Consider the following 16,417-nt stretch of genomic DNA (forward strand, 5'->3'; position numbering starts at 1 on the left):
TGTGTATGTTAAGAATGTATTTGTAAACTCCCTTTGTGGGTCTAAAGTATTTTGTTGTTGCTGAAAGTGAAGCAGGGGGAGAGCGCTCCCTCAGGCATCCAGAAGCGTATCCAGCGTTCCACAAAGTCTGCTTGTTCCACTCCCTCAGCAAAGCCAACCAGGCGAACGTTGTTACGGCGGGCGCGGTTTTCTGCATCCTCGGCCTGCCGGTGGAGTTCCTGTGTGTAAGACTGGAGCCGATTCACCAGGGCCTTGAGTTGCTGAACGTCGTCCTCCAAGGCCGATACTCGGGATTCCGCCTCCTTAATCCAATCATTAGCGTTGCAAAGGTCCTGTCTGATCAGTGTAATGTCGACACGGACCTCAGCAATCTTGCCCTTGACCGAGGACTGCGACATCTGGATCGCCTGGAGAATTACTGAGGGGTTAGGCGCAGCAGGGGCCCCCGCGCCAGCAGGACCACCAGCAGCCTTGGCATCCGTGGTGGTGAACTGGTCCATTCTGGTCTGAGTAGCCGGGGTCTTGGGTATTTTATCCCGGTTCATGATGAACTCCAGGCGGTATGGGAAGGGGGCAGCAGTTCCCCGGGAGCAGTCTGGTCGGCCGGGAAGCAAGGAAAGAGGATGAAAGAGGGAGACCCGGAGCCTCAGCGGACCACAAACCAGCTCCTGGGTCGTCGGATCACCAAGGATGTAGGCCAGGGGTAACCCCAGAAGCAGAAGCAGGGCGTCATGGCTCCATACAACAGGATCCAGTGGGGGAGCCCACAACCAGGACCCCCCCCCCCCGCCGCCCGAGACATGCGGCCGATCCAGAGCACCAGGCAGCGGCCCCGCCCCAGGGCCCCCGCACCAGGCAGGAGCAGCGGACCAGGAGATCAGGCTCGGCCAGCGCCAGCCCTCCCCTGGCGTAGGGGAAAGTAGAGCCTGCCGTGAAGCCCAAGCACCACTGCCCGCGATGGCAGTCGAGGCACCATCGACCCTCTGAGGCTCCAAGGGTGAAAGGGGGGGGGGTGAGAGGCCCGGGACAAGCCCAGGGCTCCACGCACCCAGTTCCCCCAGCCGCCCGACCGACAGCCGACCCCCCTCTCAGAGGTCCGCACCCCCACGTCCACGCACACACCTCCTCAATCACATGAGGCGGGGTGATCAGGCTATCCACGTCCACGGCAGGCTGGGCCCAAGAAAGGCAGCACATCCAGGGGATCTCAGGACCTCCTCAGCCGCGTTCCATGTAAAGACTTCAGTGGGAAATTTTCGCTGTTGTCACAGGCCAGGGGAGCGCAGAGCCCGTCTCCCACAATGGCCAGAGCACAAGGAGGAGGGGAGACACAGGGGACAGCGAGTCGCCGTCCGCCCGAGATCAGCGAGCAGGGCAGCAAGCGATGCAGTCCAGTGGGCAGATACTTGTCTCCGGGATCAGGCCGGCACCACAGAAAGCCACAGGAAGGAGCCATAAGGGATGTCGCAATTGCAGTGCAGAAGGAAGGCCCCCCCAAGGAAAGAGATGGGGCCAGATGAAGAGAGACTGCCCGTCTCCACCGCCCGATCTAACGGACGACTCCTGGCACAAGCACCCAGCTCAACCAACATCCGGTCTGTCCCATTGGAGAGGGGCTCCCAGTCACAAACTACAGAGCCCAGGGCCTCAGAGGAAGGGGGGGTGGGGCGGGGAGGAGAGGCCACACGCTCCCGACGCCCGATCCAGCGGCTGAACTTCGCCACCCGCACAGCACGCCGGGGCCCCCACACCACCCAGGAGATGCCCCGCAGCGGGCAGGCCTCACCTCTCTCTCCGGAGCGGACACCGGGTAGTTGCGGTAGTCAGTGGAGGTCCGCCGGGTCACGGCCACAGGCAGGTTGTAAAAGGTGAAGTTCCGAGATCTGGCATGTGTAGCGCCGGAGGCAGAGTTCCGTGGTAGGCGCCGGGGCACCGCAGATCACCCAGCCATCTGTGTGAACTTTGAGTTTTTTGGATCAATGCACAGCCTTGTTTTTGAATGAGTTTCTATTCAGATTAGCCTTGTTAAGGTGCTGCTATTGGGTGACGCTTTCCGTCCCATGCGTCCTTTTAACAATAATTATAAGTGTGGCCAATGAACCATTGGTTACATCCCCAATAGGCACTCTGTATGGGTTCCTCTTTAAATGAAGACTCCACGTGTTTTTTTAATGTTTGGTCTCCTTTTATTTTTGATTATAATTATCATGGTTGGTTTTCAAACATCCTTTTGAAAATATTTCTCTTTCTTCATACACATTTCTTATCAAAACAGATATATATTTCTAGGCTCCAATGCATTTCGGGCATCTCTTGCCAGCATGTCAGACGTAAGCGCTATGTTGAAAACGTTATTTTGACTCGCGTAATTTCTTCACATGTAGATTTAGGAATCAGACGTTTTCCGACTCTCATGTAAGTGCGGTTTTTTTCTTTTTCTTTCAACTTTGTTTAACCGTTCCAGTTGCACGGGTGATAAAGGTCACTTTTATCCTGCACACATTATAACACACGATAAAAACCCCCCCCGCATGGTGTGAAGTTCAACCACTGACAAAAACGATTGAAATGTATAGATATAAGGGTTGTGATCGTGATTACATTTGTATTCCTAACAGCTACTGCTCCCTGAGGAAGGGCAAGAGATGCCCGAAATGCATTGGAGCCTAGAAATATATATCTGTTTTGATAAGAAATGTGTATGAAGAAAGAGAAATATTTTCAAAAGGATGTTTGAAAACCAACCATGATGAATATAATCAAAAATAAAAGGAGACCAAACATTAAAAAAAACACGTGGAGTCTTCATTTAAAGAGGAACCCATACAGAGTGCCTATTGGGTGTGTAACCAATGGTTCATTGGCCACACCCAGCCATCTGTGCCTGAACACCGCTGCCACCTCCTTCGTCAGGGGTTACTGCAGGACCGCGGCAGTCTCGAGGTGCACAACAGCGGCGGCCGCCATTTCACATCCAGTAGGCCCGGCACAACAAGACAAGCTGGAGGGCCAGGGGCCGCGATTTTGGCCGCAGCAACACAGACGGGCTCCGGACCACTTTGGGGACAGGTCAGTAATTTTTAGGGCTTCCGATGGTGGCGGATGAAGAGCGGATGACGGAGGGGTCCGGAGCACTTCTAAAGTGCGACCGCCATATCTTGACGCTCTCGGCCACGCCCCAATTTGCACATTTAATTTATTTGTGCGTCTCTAGTAAATGGTACCACATAACATAGAGCCTGTTAAATACATGCTACTAGTGGGCCTGAAACATTCATCATGTCAACCACTGAAGTAGCCTTTTAAATCATTGTCTAGGCCTGCCACTGCAGCCCGTAGTGCAGTTTTAATCTGCAATTTCAATGTGGCAAAAAAACCTTTGCCAGACTAAAATCTTCCTTTTCAATACATATAAATCAGACATAAGGCAGTCCCTAAAAGCTCATAGGGCAGAGTGCCTTGTATGTATAAAGTAGGACATTCAGGTTTAATTTTTACATGTCCTGGTAGTAGAAAACGTTGAAAAGCATTTTTTCACTAATGTAAGGCCTATCTTTCCTATTGACTAACACTTGGTTACATTATTACTTTTAATAAGTGATAACCTTTGATTGGAAGCAGGTAGAAGTATGGGGCGTACACTCAAATGAATTGTAATTTAAAATCCTCTTTAATGGTGAGATTGGATTTTAGGTCACAATCCTGAAAGAGCTACTTTTAGAAAGCTGGCATTTTCTTGTCCTAACCATCTGTACCTTCTGCGAGTATCCTGGGTTACATGACTGCAAATGGCTCTGCTTCAGGGGTTTGTGAATTGCTTCCAGACAGTGACACAACTAGGGGGATTAGGTGTGGACAGGATGGCTGGAATGGAGCTGTACCCAGCCACACTTACATTTCAAAGAGCTTTTCCACCTACACACACAAAGGAACCTGACACTAGTCTTTTTAACCCCAAGTGTCTTGGAGCCTGGACAGGGTAAGGGAAGAATGTTCCAGAACCAGAGGTGGGGGTAGTATAGGGTATCCACCCTACTTCAAAGGCTGGCACCAGGTATAAATATTGGACCTCCAGAATCACTCTCCAGTTGGCTTTACAGAAGAAGGACTACCTTGTTCCCCAGAGGACTGCCAAGCTGCTTGAGGACTGTCTTGACCTACAGAGTGCAGCCCTGCTACCTGAGGACTTCCCTGCTCTATAAAAAAAAAAGACTGGCCCTGTCTTCTTAATGCCGGACTACCTGAGTGACTCCAAGAGTCAGTTGGCTGACCTGTCGGAGCTGCAGGGACACAACAAGCTCCAGAGGCCTCCCTGCAACTGTCCAGCTGACCTGAGCCCTGCTGGCCTCTTCTGGAGTGAGTTTCTAATCCCCAAGAGGTGCTTCCCCATGTAAAGGTCCCTTGGTTCCCATTGGTTAAGCTCCTCCTGCGAAGAAGGGTGAAATCCTGAAGTTTTGGGCTCTACTCAAATCGGCCATTTCGCACAAGCAATCTGCTACCTGTGACAACTGCCAACTTGAAGCTCCAGTAAACCCCACTCTTTGCACGAAATCTGTACTTCACACTACATCAACAACAGCCATGTTGAATGCCAAAGTGAAGCTCCAGCAATGACTGCCAGCAATGCCCAGCAGGCTTTTTGCACTACAGCTATGATAGCATGGCTCCACCAGGCTTGCAGTTCATGCTACAGCAACGACAATTTGCAACACTCTTCTGTTGCTCGTGCCCTCCTCCACTGCAAAAAGAACTCTTTGGGCCAAACCTTGAGAAGGTAACTTTTTCAGCAGGACTAACCTGGTCCTAGTATCGGTCCAGCGCTTCATCGCAGTTGGCCTGGACTTCTGACTTCCCCCGATCTAGCACAACCAGATGACTGCAAGTGACACTGTGTGCTTTTAGGCACTATTTACACCTAAAACTTTAAAACTGAATATCTCAGGTTCTTCTGGTTAGGTTTTTGTCATTATGGTATCATGTTATTTATAAAAATTACTCTATTTATCGAAACTGGTTTATGATTTTATTGTGTTTTTTTTAAACTTTATTACTGTTGATGCACTTCATAATTACTTTACACATTTCCTCTAAGTTAGGCCTGACTAACTTGTTGCCGAGCTCCTAGAGGATTAAGCACAGGTTAACTTAGTGATCTTTGTGGTTCACCCAGACAAGTATTGTGGTTGTTGCCTAGTTGGGGCTACCACCCCCCTCAAACTATAACCAAATTTCTTACAAAATGTTTTGCATACACACTGTTGCTATAACATTGGTATTGTGTCAAAAACGTAAAGTAAAGGTGTTTATATGAACAACTGTGATATTTTAAGCCTAATTGTTTTATTTAGAGGCACTATCTTGTTGGCATAATATAAATTGCACAGATACCCTTATATCACCCGTCACCTTTTACAATTATCTTTTAAAGTTTATTTTGTAATTTTTCTTCCCTTGATATATAAAAAAATAAAAAGTAAATAAAAAATAAAAAAGGTAGGTGGAATTCTCCCCACATACAAGTACATTGTAAAGTAATGATTGTCAGACCTTGGTCCACAAACTTTTATTCTGCATGTCTTTACTTAACAGATTTTTATCCACTTCCCGGGGGGCGAGGGAGGTGGTAAACCTGCAAAACCCTCCCTTAAAAAAAATAACCCTAAAACCACTCTTTATCTCTCTTTACCTCTACCCACCCCTTAACCCTAAAACCATTCTTTACCTCTACTCACCCCTTAACCCTAAAATCACCCTTACCGCTTTCACCTCTACCTCTATAGAGGTGTCAGCTCAGCTCTTTCTATCACAAAACAAAAGATTTTCTGCCATTCATGCAATTTACCAAACAACTTACAAGACAGAGAAAAATAATAAAAAACAACCACATTTCCTCTTCACGAAGAGAGACCTCCTTCTCCATAAACCAACACTTAGCTAAATTGAGTGAATTGGGTTGGATGAGAGGCAATATATAGGTACAGGCACTTAGGTACACAAAAACACGTAATAACAAGCATTTACAGATGAATGTATTTATGGTGTTTTTATTCTTTGATCCGCTTCAGATAATACATTCAGCCAACGCGTTTCGCCCAAACATGGGCTTCTTCCGGGCAGTATGTTATTGTGATAGGCATGTCCTTTGTCGCGTGTGCGCAAGAAGATTATTAAAAACGAATCCTAGTGCATATAAATTAAGCTGAAAACCTGGAACCAGATCTGTTGCGGTGCTACCGTGCTTGCCTGAGGACGTCTCTTACGGATACGGTTCCAGGTTTTCACTTGCGGCGAATACGGCTTTGAAGAACACCATACTCCATAATACCCATATAATTTCGCTCTACCATGAGCTTAACTTATAAGCACTAGAATTCATTTTTAATAATCTTCTTGGACACACGCGTCACACAATAGATTAGTACAAAAAAAGGCCTTGTAGCCTGTCAGGTAACACAACACACGTCTTCACACAAAGACTCATACAAGTCCAGGTCATATGTAGGAACATTTCCTTAGCCTCCTTGCACCTACAGCACTCTGTGGGATGATCCAGGTATTTCCTGCACTGCTTCACAGACAATGGGTATGTTCTGTGTACATAATTAAACCAACCTAATGTTCAGCCAGGTTCTGTCCCAGTCCCCCGTTACTGATGCTAAAACCTCCACCCATTGTGTTCCACCTTCCTGAGTGCTATATGACGTTAGTAGACAATTCTTTCCCTGATTACAGCGCCATAATTGCCTATATAGTATTTGACTCTGTGTGTAGGGCTTCTCTGGGAATATCATCCATAGTTCCCTCACTGTCCACATTGAAATGCAATATTTTAAGAACTGTCCTAACTTAATGCCAAAGGTCTCTTGTGCTGCTTCACAAGTGAGAAAGGTGTTGCTTAGGTACAAGTCTACAAACATTTCAGTTTCTCCCTCCACCATGGTGTAATCTCCATATCATGATTCATCTTGAAGAATGGCAGGAGCCACCACAAGCAGAGATCAAGTACAGAAAAATCTCCTTTAATGATCCTACTCCCTGCTCTTCCACATGTTTACACACCAGTCTTAGCATGTGCATGTATTCAATGGGTGTCCAGCTACCCCCATCCACAGGTGGGCATAGGCCCGCCTGGGTCTCTAAGCCCAGCGGCATGTGTTGTTGATAGTGACCTGACTCCTGATAAAACCTTCCATTTTAAATTCTTACCAACTCTCTCATACGCATATTTCGGTTACTATTATTTATTTGTCCAGGTTTGATCACTATAGCTCAGCCGCATAATTTGCAATTGCCCAAGCAATTGTTCTCTATACATCCAATGAAGATTTAACAGTGGGTCAGTCACATATTTGGATGAACTTTGTGACAGAGACTTTATTTCTTGGAGAGCAGCCAAATGTTGGTCCCAGGACATGTTGTGAGTGACCCTAGATTTAAGATTCAGTGTTGACATATCTTTACTATGCCTAGTATCTTATTTATCACCATGAATTAATTCTCTGGAGGGTGTCATTGCCCTAAAATAAGTATTTTTGATTCTGTTCTATGAGTTCTGAGCCCCCCTGCACACTGCGTGGCCCTGATCCTAAAAGGCATCTAAGCAGCTCAATGAAAGAATGCTCATTTTGTGCTACAAGCGGGGCTAGTGGAAAGCATATGATAAAAGTGTCCTGTCTATCGTTGTAATGATTGGTTTCCACATTTTTTCGATTGCTAAATAATGTGCTCGATGACTTTCTCATCAAATACTTTAATGACTGATCCTAAAAACAATAAAAGGAAATTAATAAAAATCCAAAACTAAAAGGAAACAAAGGAGTAGAAAACGTTGCTACACTAGTAGCTTTCTAAAAAAAAAAATCTACAAAAACCAAATCACAGCAAAACAATAAAGACTAGTTATTTGAAAGCCTATCATAAGGAAAGGGAATAAAGAAAGACCATCAATGATCAACACGAGCTCTCTCATTGGCATAGGTGGGATAAAAATATGGTAGCACAGGCCCATTCTACAATGGACAAAGAATGTTTTGCTACCCTATTGAATGTGGGAGAAAAACTGAAAAAGAGGAAGTTATAGACCAACAATAGGCATTAAGTTCTCCTTGCCATATATACTGTTAACCTAAAGCATTTTTACTAATTTTGCAAAGATCTGAGGACACTTTGAACACTATTGTGTTGTAAATTGCCCCTTTTAATACCTTCTAACAGTACCTGCAGGAATGTTAGTGCAGCTCTTTGAAGCAAGCATTCAGCATAGCAAACCTCAGCATGAATTTCCTCTGGGGGGGAAAGAAACAAAGATAACGAATTAGGAGATAAAGAAGATTTAAGGCATCACAAAAAATAGGTCTACAGTAAAGCCATGCAAGCAAAAGATTAAAATACGCAGCACACACGCTGAAAAGCACATGCAGTCTACCTTTGAAAGTTTTTTCCTGATAGTATAGTTCTTGAGGCATATGCTCTGTAAATCACCACATCAATATGAAATAAGAGCATCCATAGATTTGCAACGTTCATCATATCATCTATTACTATTCTGTGAATAAAGACATCTCACACAAATTTCCTTGACAAATTTAAAATCATGTGATGTTTAATTTATGCAGAAGATTTAACCAACTCTAGTTTACACAGAACATATAGCAACAGGGTAAACAACGCCAGCTAGCTCCTCACACATGAAAAATTAGATCTCTCAAACTGCAGTGTACAAGTGCTTTAAACTTGAAGGATTTCCATGGCTGCGGTTCTCCTTTCTTGTGTTTTTTATTCTTAAACATTTCTGACTACTCAATGCAAAGGTCTGAGGGAAATGTGAGAGAGTTGGTGCACTCCTACCCATATGGACCTGTTTCCAACTATTGGGGGCTAGGGTGTGGTGTGGTCATTGGCATAATCATGGTTGTTACAAGCATACAAGGGAAACCCTAGAGTCATTAAGAACCTAGGTGTATTCATCAACGCCAAATGATAATTTAATGTACAAATAAATTCCAAATAAGCAAGAAGCAAAAATGTAATAACCAATGGAGTGGGTGTTAGTGACAAACATGCTCAACGCTCTTCGAAGTGTGATACATATGTGCCATAAAGGTGACCAAAGTGCGTATCAAAGTACAAAAAAAGCAAAGGCAGTTTATTATAATATACAATGGAATGGGGTTGCATGCAAGTATAAAACGTTTCGATCCTATTGTAAATGCAGGATCATCATCAGGACTTAGTCAAATATGGAGCCGAAAAGAATGCTGTAAAAGGACAGAGAAACTAATCATAATCTGAGACATAAGTAAAGAGCAACAAACACATGTGAATGAAGAAAGGGGTGTGTGCTACACTCTTCCTCATGTCACAAGGCACCGAGCACGTTCCCACCGGCATCCACTCTGTTGTTTCTTAAAGTTTTACTTTTTTTGTACATTAAATTACCATTTGACTTTGAATATACTTTGCTTGAATTACTCAATTAGGCACCATTGTTCATGCACTAATCAATTTGGCATAAACATGGCAGGTGCTCATAGAACATATCACTAAGTCTTGGACATGCTCTTTGGACGCTTCCAACATTTTCACCCTCCCTTTCTTGCACCTAAAGACATAAATACTCCAAGTCCTGTACTGGCAATACAAATAAAATATTGCTTTCATCCGTACAGACATTGTTGTGTTGTGTAGGTAGGCCATATTAGACCTTCGGTGCTGATGGCTACTTACTGAAGGGCAAGCATACAGGATGAATGGTGTTGGCTAGCATGTGTACTACCTCACACATGCATGGTCAGTTATTTTATAACATTTTTGCAGTCACTTGGGTTAACTTAAATCATTCAGGACCTCAAGGTTTTCATGTCTGGTCAGGTTACACACTCCCCTTTTCAGGTTTAAAGATGTAATAGGCCATCATGAGTGGATCAACCATGGGAGCGATAGAGATGAAGGGCAGAAATAGGGCAGCAGTCATATTATAGAGATGTGCAAAGTGCAGTGCTTGAATTATTAGAAAACAAACAAAAGTGCAGTAACACAAAGTGTTTCTTAGAAGCTCGCTACTACTGCTCTTGAGTGCTCTGATTGCCGAACATAAAGTACAGAATCTTGATTCCACCGAATGCCCCCCTCTACCACCACCCTACACTTCCTGCCTCTTTATCTCGCTCTTGCAGGTTAATTTTTATTCCAGCTTTCCCCCTCTGTCACAATTTGCTATCTTTATCTTCCTCCTTTATTCACCCTTTTCCGATTATCTCACTCTAAGTCAAAGTCTGGTGATGCAAGTAAGTCCAGCCCCCCCAAAAAAAGAGTGCACAAATTAAGGACGGGTTAGGTGGTGCATCCTTATGAAATTTATGAGTAGGGAACACACACTATCCAAATTGAAAGTTTTGAACAATTTAGTTAAAGCATGCTTTTACTTTTCATTCCTGAGCTCGACTTTCCTGAAAAGGCAGATTACGTCGAATTTCACGCAAGTACCTACTCAAAAAGCTAGTGAAAACGAATTGTATTTAAAGTTTAAAATCCTGTTTTGAAACAGTCATTTGTTTACAGAATTTAAATATCAGCTCCATAACTGCTGGAGTTGCTGCACGCTACTGTAGAAGATACGTTCTTCTAGGTTTATACAACGTTAAAATCTGTGGCTCGTATCCATGAATTGTATATATACACAAGGTAGCAAAACGTCAGTCTAGCGTAGATTTCAATTCGTAGGGTGAGCAGGAAAGGTGTAGTAATCTACACTTTTGTAGTTAGTCCAGCACTACACATGGCCAACTACTGGTACTGCAACAGCCTCCCATGGAAAATAATGGAGAAAGGGATTAACTACAAAAGTGTAAATTACTACAAAATTGTAAGTTACTAAAAAGTGTAGTTTGTGAATACTGAAAAGTAGTAAACTTACTCAAAAGTGTAAGTTACTACAAAAAGGCAGTTTGACAATAATATTTTGTTCTAGGTTTTCTAGTTTTACTGTAATAGTACAAAACACATGACAAAGGGCAGTTTGTGAATCAGGCTCAAAGTATTAAAAAATGTGTGATACAGGGCACGATACTTTCAGCCACTTCACAAAACAAATCATACATTTATATTTACCACTAAGTAGAAAGTATATTTATGACATTTGAGAAATTCACAAACAAAATTCTAGAGTACTCCTGTGAAACTGTAGATTTCACTCAATTCTATTTCCTTTAAATTTCAAATACTTTAATCGAAAATATAAATGTAAATTACAAGAGAATTGCCACAATCAAAATGGATACATTCATCCTTCATGTAAGCTTAGCGCACAAAACAAACGACTTGCCATTAAAAATAAAGTATAGTAAATAAAAACAAAGTATAAACCATATTATTATATCTGTCCGAATTGTAAGTTTGACCAACTCCCCTTAAAGTGCATAGTGATAAAACAAAGGTCACATGTTATTCTGAATATACACAATGGAGACAATGTATCATTGAACCATGACCGTAATTCTGTAATTTAGAAAATATATTTCAGTTAGAGAGTTTTGGCCCATTTTAGCCAACCCTTGAAAATGTTCTTAGTTGCACATAATCCTGATGCTTGTGTAACACCCCAACAGAAAAACATCAGCTCATCAGTTTGAACGTTCATAAGTGGGCCTTCCATAACTGAATATGCAATCTGCTTTTGTTAACACTAAGATAGACAAAGAAAGAAAATTAGATAGTCTTTGTAAAGATCTACTGAGTGTTACCTGAAACGGTATGGGGAAGTTATATCAGACAATTGCGATGACCCTCAACTTGTATAACTCAGCGAGAGTCACTAAAGTAGTCCTCAGGAGCATTTCATGAAGGTAGATTTCTTTACCTTAGATTTGTTTGTGGGCACTGTAATCAACGTAGAGCTGAGTTGATGCTAGCCAATATTTAAGCAGCAAATGTAGCCACTATACATTTTTTATATTCTCGATCTGTGACCCTGTTGAAGTGTAAGACTAGTTCAAAAAAGATCAACGTTTTCCTCACATACATCAGCCAATAAAGTTTGGTAGCATTTAGGCATGCTAGAAGATCATTAAATTCTAATCTAAGCAGGGATGCATTGGGAGTGTTCATACACACACACAGAACAAGAGGTGAAGGTGGTGACCTATAATACAACCATTCAACTTAAAATCAAATCTGATCTTAGGGGAATCAGTGGATTTAATACATGGATACTCAATTGTATGTATAAAAAAGTATTTTCAATAACTAAAGTAATATTAAATTGAGCATTCGCAAAACTTCCGCTCCATAGAGTATAAGGGGTGCAGTGTTGAAACTCATAAACTTTAAGTATGTTTGAAATACCCCAACCTACAAATTTTGTGTCTAAGCACGACACACAAGCACTTTTAACAAGAATCATTCTGGGTGTTTGGGCCTATGGTTATCATAAGCAATTATGTCAAAGTATATGCTGCTGTAATCAAATGAGTTACATTGTTCAATTAAATGTTGTTAAGACAGTACGAAAGCAGAGAAAGTTTTCTTTTGGGTTGGGGACCATGACTTAATTTTATTCCAAATGAATTCTCCAATAAAGAGCTGCATATTAATGTCTCGACAGGTACAGCATTTTTGTTGCTGTTATAACTATGGCATCCACCCATAGGTGGACTGCTATGAGAAGACCATCTAATAAGGGGGTGTCAGCTTTCATTCAAGTCAGGGGTGTATCCAGTGAATTGATACAAAATTGAATAGCATTACAGCTAGAACCCAGCCTTAATACACAGCTGTTTACATTATGCAAATATTTAATAACTTCTATAAGCCCTTGGTCTTGATAAAGAGAAAAATAGTAGTGGCTGGGATATTATATTGCAGCCTCCACTAAGATCCAGGAAAGTAAAACATTGAGAGCCTTTCCTAGCTGGGTGAAACTATCACCCGCCCCCCACACTGCAGAAACAAATTTTGTTCACCCCTTTAAATTTTGGGGGTGTCTAATGTTGATAACTTAGAGTTATATGAGTTCTTTTACATGGGCACAGCTGCTCTTGTTTTATTAAACATGGGTTACACACATGCCCAGGGCCCTATTATCATTGGTAGTTGTCCAGTCCCCACAAGAATCATCTGACAATATTAGAGGTTATCTTTGTTGAAACATTGGATCATGGGTGAAACATGGCCAAACAATGGCCTCAGCTATACGTTTTGTTTTAACACAACCCAGGAGTTTGATTATATTATATTTTTTATCCACAGGGGAGCCAGATATTGCTACCCTTATATAAATAAAAATGTGACACATAGCTCTAGAATTTCCATTTGTATATATTGCCCAACCTTGTCTGTGGTGCAGATTGCCCCATGCACCCAAGGTTCAAACTTATGTGCCACATGTGCCAAATTGTCTTTTTCAATGTAATAATGTTGTGTTTTTGTCGCACAAATATCCTACTGGCCCTCTAAATGTTATGATGTTCTGGTCATCCTTCGTAGTGTCTTGTTTTTAAATTTTTAAATGTCCTTATCATGTCGAGTGTGTATATTATTGTTAGTCTGTAATATAGTTGTGGTGGTTAGCCACGCTCTTAAAGTTTCTTTGTTAGGTTATTTATCTTTGTGTGTTCTGTGCTCACCTAGCGCCTCGTGCATATTTAATTTCTAATTTTCCTATGTTAGTGTTTTGTGTATATTTATATTATCTATGTTACACCTTATTACAGCCCTGACGAAGTTCACTCTGCTTAACGAAACGCGTTGGCTGAGACTCCTTGCACAACTTTTGAATATTTGAATAAAGAATTTAACTTTTCACCAAAGGAACTTGACTATGCATTGTTACTTCAAACAGACAACCAGGGTGGTGCACCGCTCCACTTTTTTCCAAATTCCTGATTATCTGCTTGGCAGTTTGCACCTTACAACGGCAGGTGCAGTCAGTGCAGACCGTTCATGTATGTATCAGTAACGATTTGCAATGGGAACACAGCAAAGAGGTGCGGCCACTGGAGTCCGCCGTTGAACACTGCCCTTCACAAATTCTGGGGGTGTTGCATCTCCATTCTCACCCTGCACACAGTTTAAATACTGCCCTTGACAGGAGTAAATCTCCAACAGAATGCAACTTGCAAATGTTTGTTATGACTTAGAAATTCACAAGTTTTTAATGCATTCCCAATCCTGGAACATCTACTCCCTTGAGATCCTTACAGAGTGGCAAAGTGTCTGAAAGATCCCCAACAATAGACAAAAATAATTAGATCTTTAAATATCCAGAAAATAGAGACCCTATTGCTGGACCCACTGGATCTGTCCTCCTTACCCATCACTCAGCTTATTTCTATGGGCATATCTACTGCACTAGTCCAGAAGACACACACCCTGGAAGTCCTTTCGATAGTAACTGTAGGAAGGTGGATATCTGACTATGGTTGCCCCCAACTTTTTGCCTGGTGTTTTGCTGGTTTTTCGACTTAGTTGACCTGGGGCCCTGCTATTCAGGACCCCAGGCCCACTGCTCTCTCTGTAAAATGGATTCCATGTACTCTAGGTACATATCTCATTGGATACTGAGTCACCTTATCAGCCCCTGTACAGTGTACCTTAGGTACCCAGGGCATAGGGGCACCCAGGGCCTACCAGGGGCTGCAGCATGTATTATGCCACCCCTGGCTGGCCATCCAAATCTGACAACTGGCTGCACGACAGCTGGGGCAAGGTGGTGTAATCACCTTTGCTGTAGATATAGTATTCCTATATCTAACCCTAAAATGGACCCATATATTCCTAATCAGTCACTCCTATGGCAGGCCTTATTGATCCTGAAGGCAGAGCGCTTGGAATTATTTGAGATGGTGCTCTGGCATGAGCTGAGCCCGTTTGCAGCTTGCGGAACCAAGTCCTAATAGCTGTTCCATGATAACGCGTACCATATACTCTTAAGTGCATTATAATCCTCGCAGTTATTTGCTAACTTTGGTATCGCATTATCAAAACATGTCGAGTAAGGTGTCATACGAATTGGAATACTAACCCCTCGCCAATTCTGGCGAAGGGGTTAGCATTCCACCCTTCTAGAGTGACACGACATGTATGTAACTGTGAACCCCGGTTAAAGTTAACTCGAGCCTCAGCATCACAAAATGGATGCTGCCACCACAGACACAAGTCTGACCTCCTGCTGCTGGGAGTCCTTCCAGCGAGGGAGGTTTAGTTAAAGGGTTCCCTGCCTTGGGAGGTGCTAGCACCACCCCAGACAGGATTTTGTGTATTAGGTAGGACAGGGCTGAAAGGAATGAGACATGCCTGGGGCACACAAGGTGTCCCTGTGCATATGCCGGTCCAAACCAGTTCCTGGGGCACTCCAGCCCCAGAGCTGGCGCAGGACCGGACAAAGGAAAGGGGGTGTAACCACCCCCCTTCCTGGTCCCACCCAGAGGAGGGACCTAGTCGTAGTGCAGCCCCCTTTAGCCGGATAAAGGAAGGAGCTGGTCCCATTCCAAATTAGATTATCCTGATCAACTTCACAAGAAGAAACTCTGGACCTCGACGTTCTGCTCCACAGAAGACAGAAGGAATCTCCCTTGTGGGCAAGGAGTGTCCACCCTGCATCTGCAGGCACCATCAGCGTACCGCGACTTTCCTTTGTCGTCTTCCTGCAAAGGATCAAGACTTCAGAGCCCGACGAGACCCGGATTTCCAGACCTCTCCGACCTCAACCCACATCTGCAGCCGAGCTGAGACCCGTGGGTGCGACGAGACACGTGGGACCGGCCATCTTGAAAGAAGCAGCACTTCGCTCCAGCACGACTTCCGAGGCCTCCTCGTTCAAGTGCTTTGGGGACTGAGAAGCCCCGACCCCGAGCAGCTCCTGCATCGAAGATCAGCCCTCCAGCATCCACGAGATCTGCGTGGGGCCCTTCTGCCTGTTTGCTGCTCGACGTGTTGTCTGGTCACTTGCCGGCTGGCTAGTGACCTCCTAGACGACGAACACCGACAACTTTGCTACTGGTCTGGTTGCTCCAGACTGGCCCTTGCTCCCTTCCAAAAGAGGAGCACCCCGGACCCTCCTGGTCCACTCCAGACGCCGTTTCCACTCGCCGCGTGGGTTGCCTTTGCCAAGGCCTGTTGAACCCGAATCCGGAGACGACACCGCCGACAGCCAGAGCCTGCGTGGGACAGCTCGTGCCTCCATCCTGGTCGTCGAAGACACCACCTGGTCCACGTGGCCGCAGAGACAAGCGTCCAACTTCACCTGATCGCGACGACGACATCTGGTTCCACTCCTGGTTCCACTCCAGTCACTGGCTAGTGACTTTGAACATTGTCCCCTTTGCTTTCAGGTTCCTCTCTTCACCAATCCACCCTTGGATTGCACCGGACATCTTCCTCCTGACCGCCTGCAGCATCTTTTCCTCCAGGCTCCATAGAC

General features: G+C 44.0%; 1 protein-coding gene across 2 annotated transcripts in view; it reads right to left on the bottom strand.

The window, feature by feature from the left end:
* TTC39A (tetratricopeptide repeat domain 39A) overlaps window positions 1–16,417 on the bottom strand; it is a 668,968-nt gene that overhangs the window by 100,555 nt on the left and 551,996 nt on the right. For both annotated transcript variants that reach the window (XM_086952421.1, XM_086952420.1), the window contains exon 5: window positions 8,218–8,285. In XM_086952421.1, coding sequence (XP_086808547.1) covers window positions 8,218–8,285 — 68 coding nt within the window. The remainder of the gene's footprint in view (window positions 1–8,217; window positions 8,286–16,417) is intronic.

Source organism: Lissotriton vulgaris, chromosome 1_1 (assembly GCF_964263255.1).
Source record: "Lissotriton vulgaris chromosome 1_1, aLisVul1.2, whole genome shotgun sequence".
In the NCBI taxonomy this organism is placed as follows: domain Eukaryota; kingdom Metazoa; phylum Chordata; class Amphibia; order Caudata; family Salamandridae; genus Lissotriton; species Lissotriton vulgaris.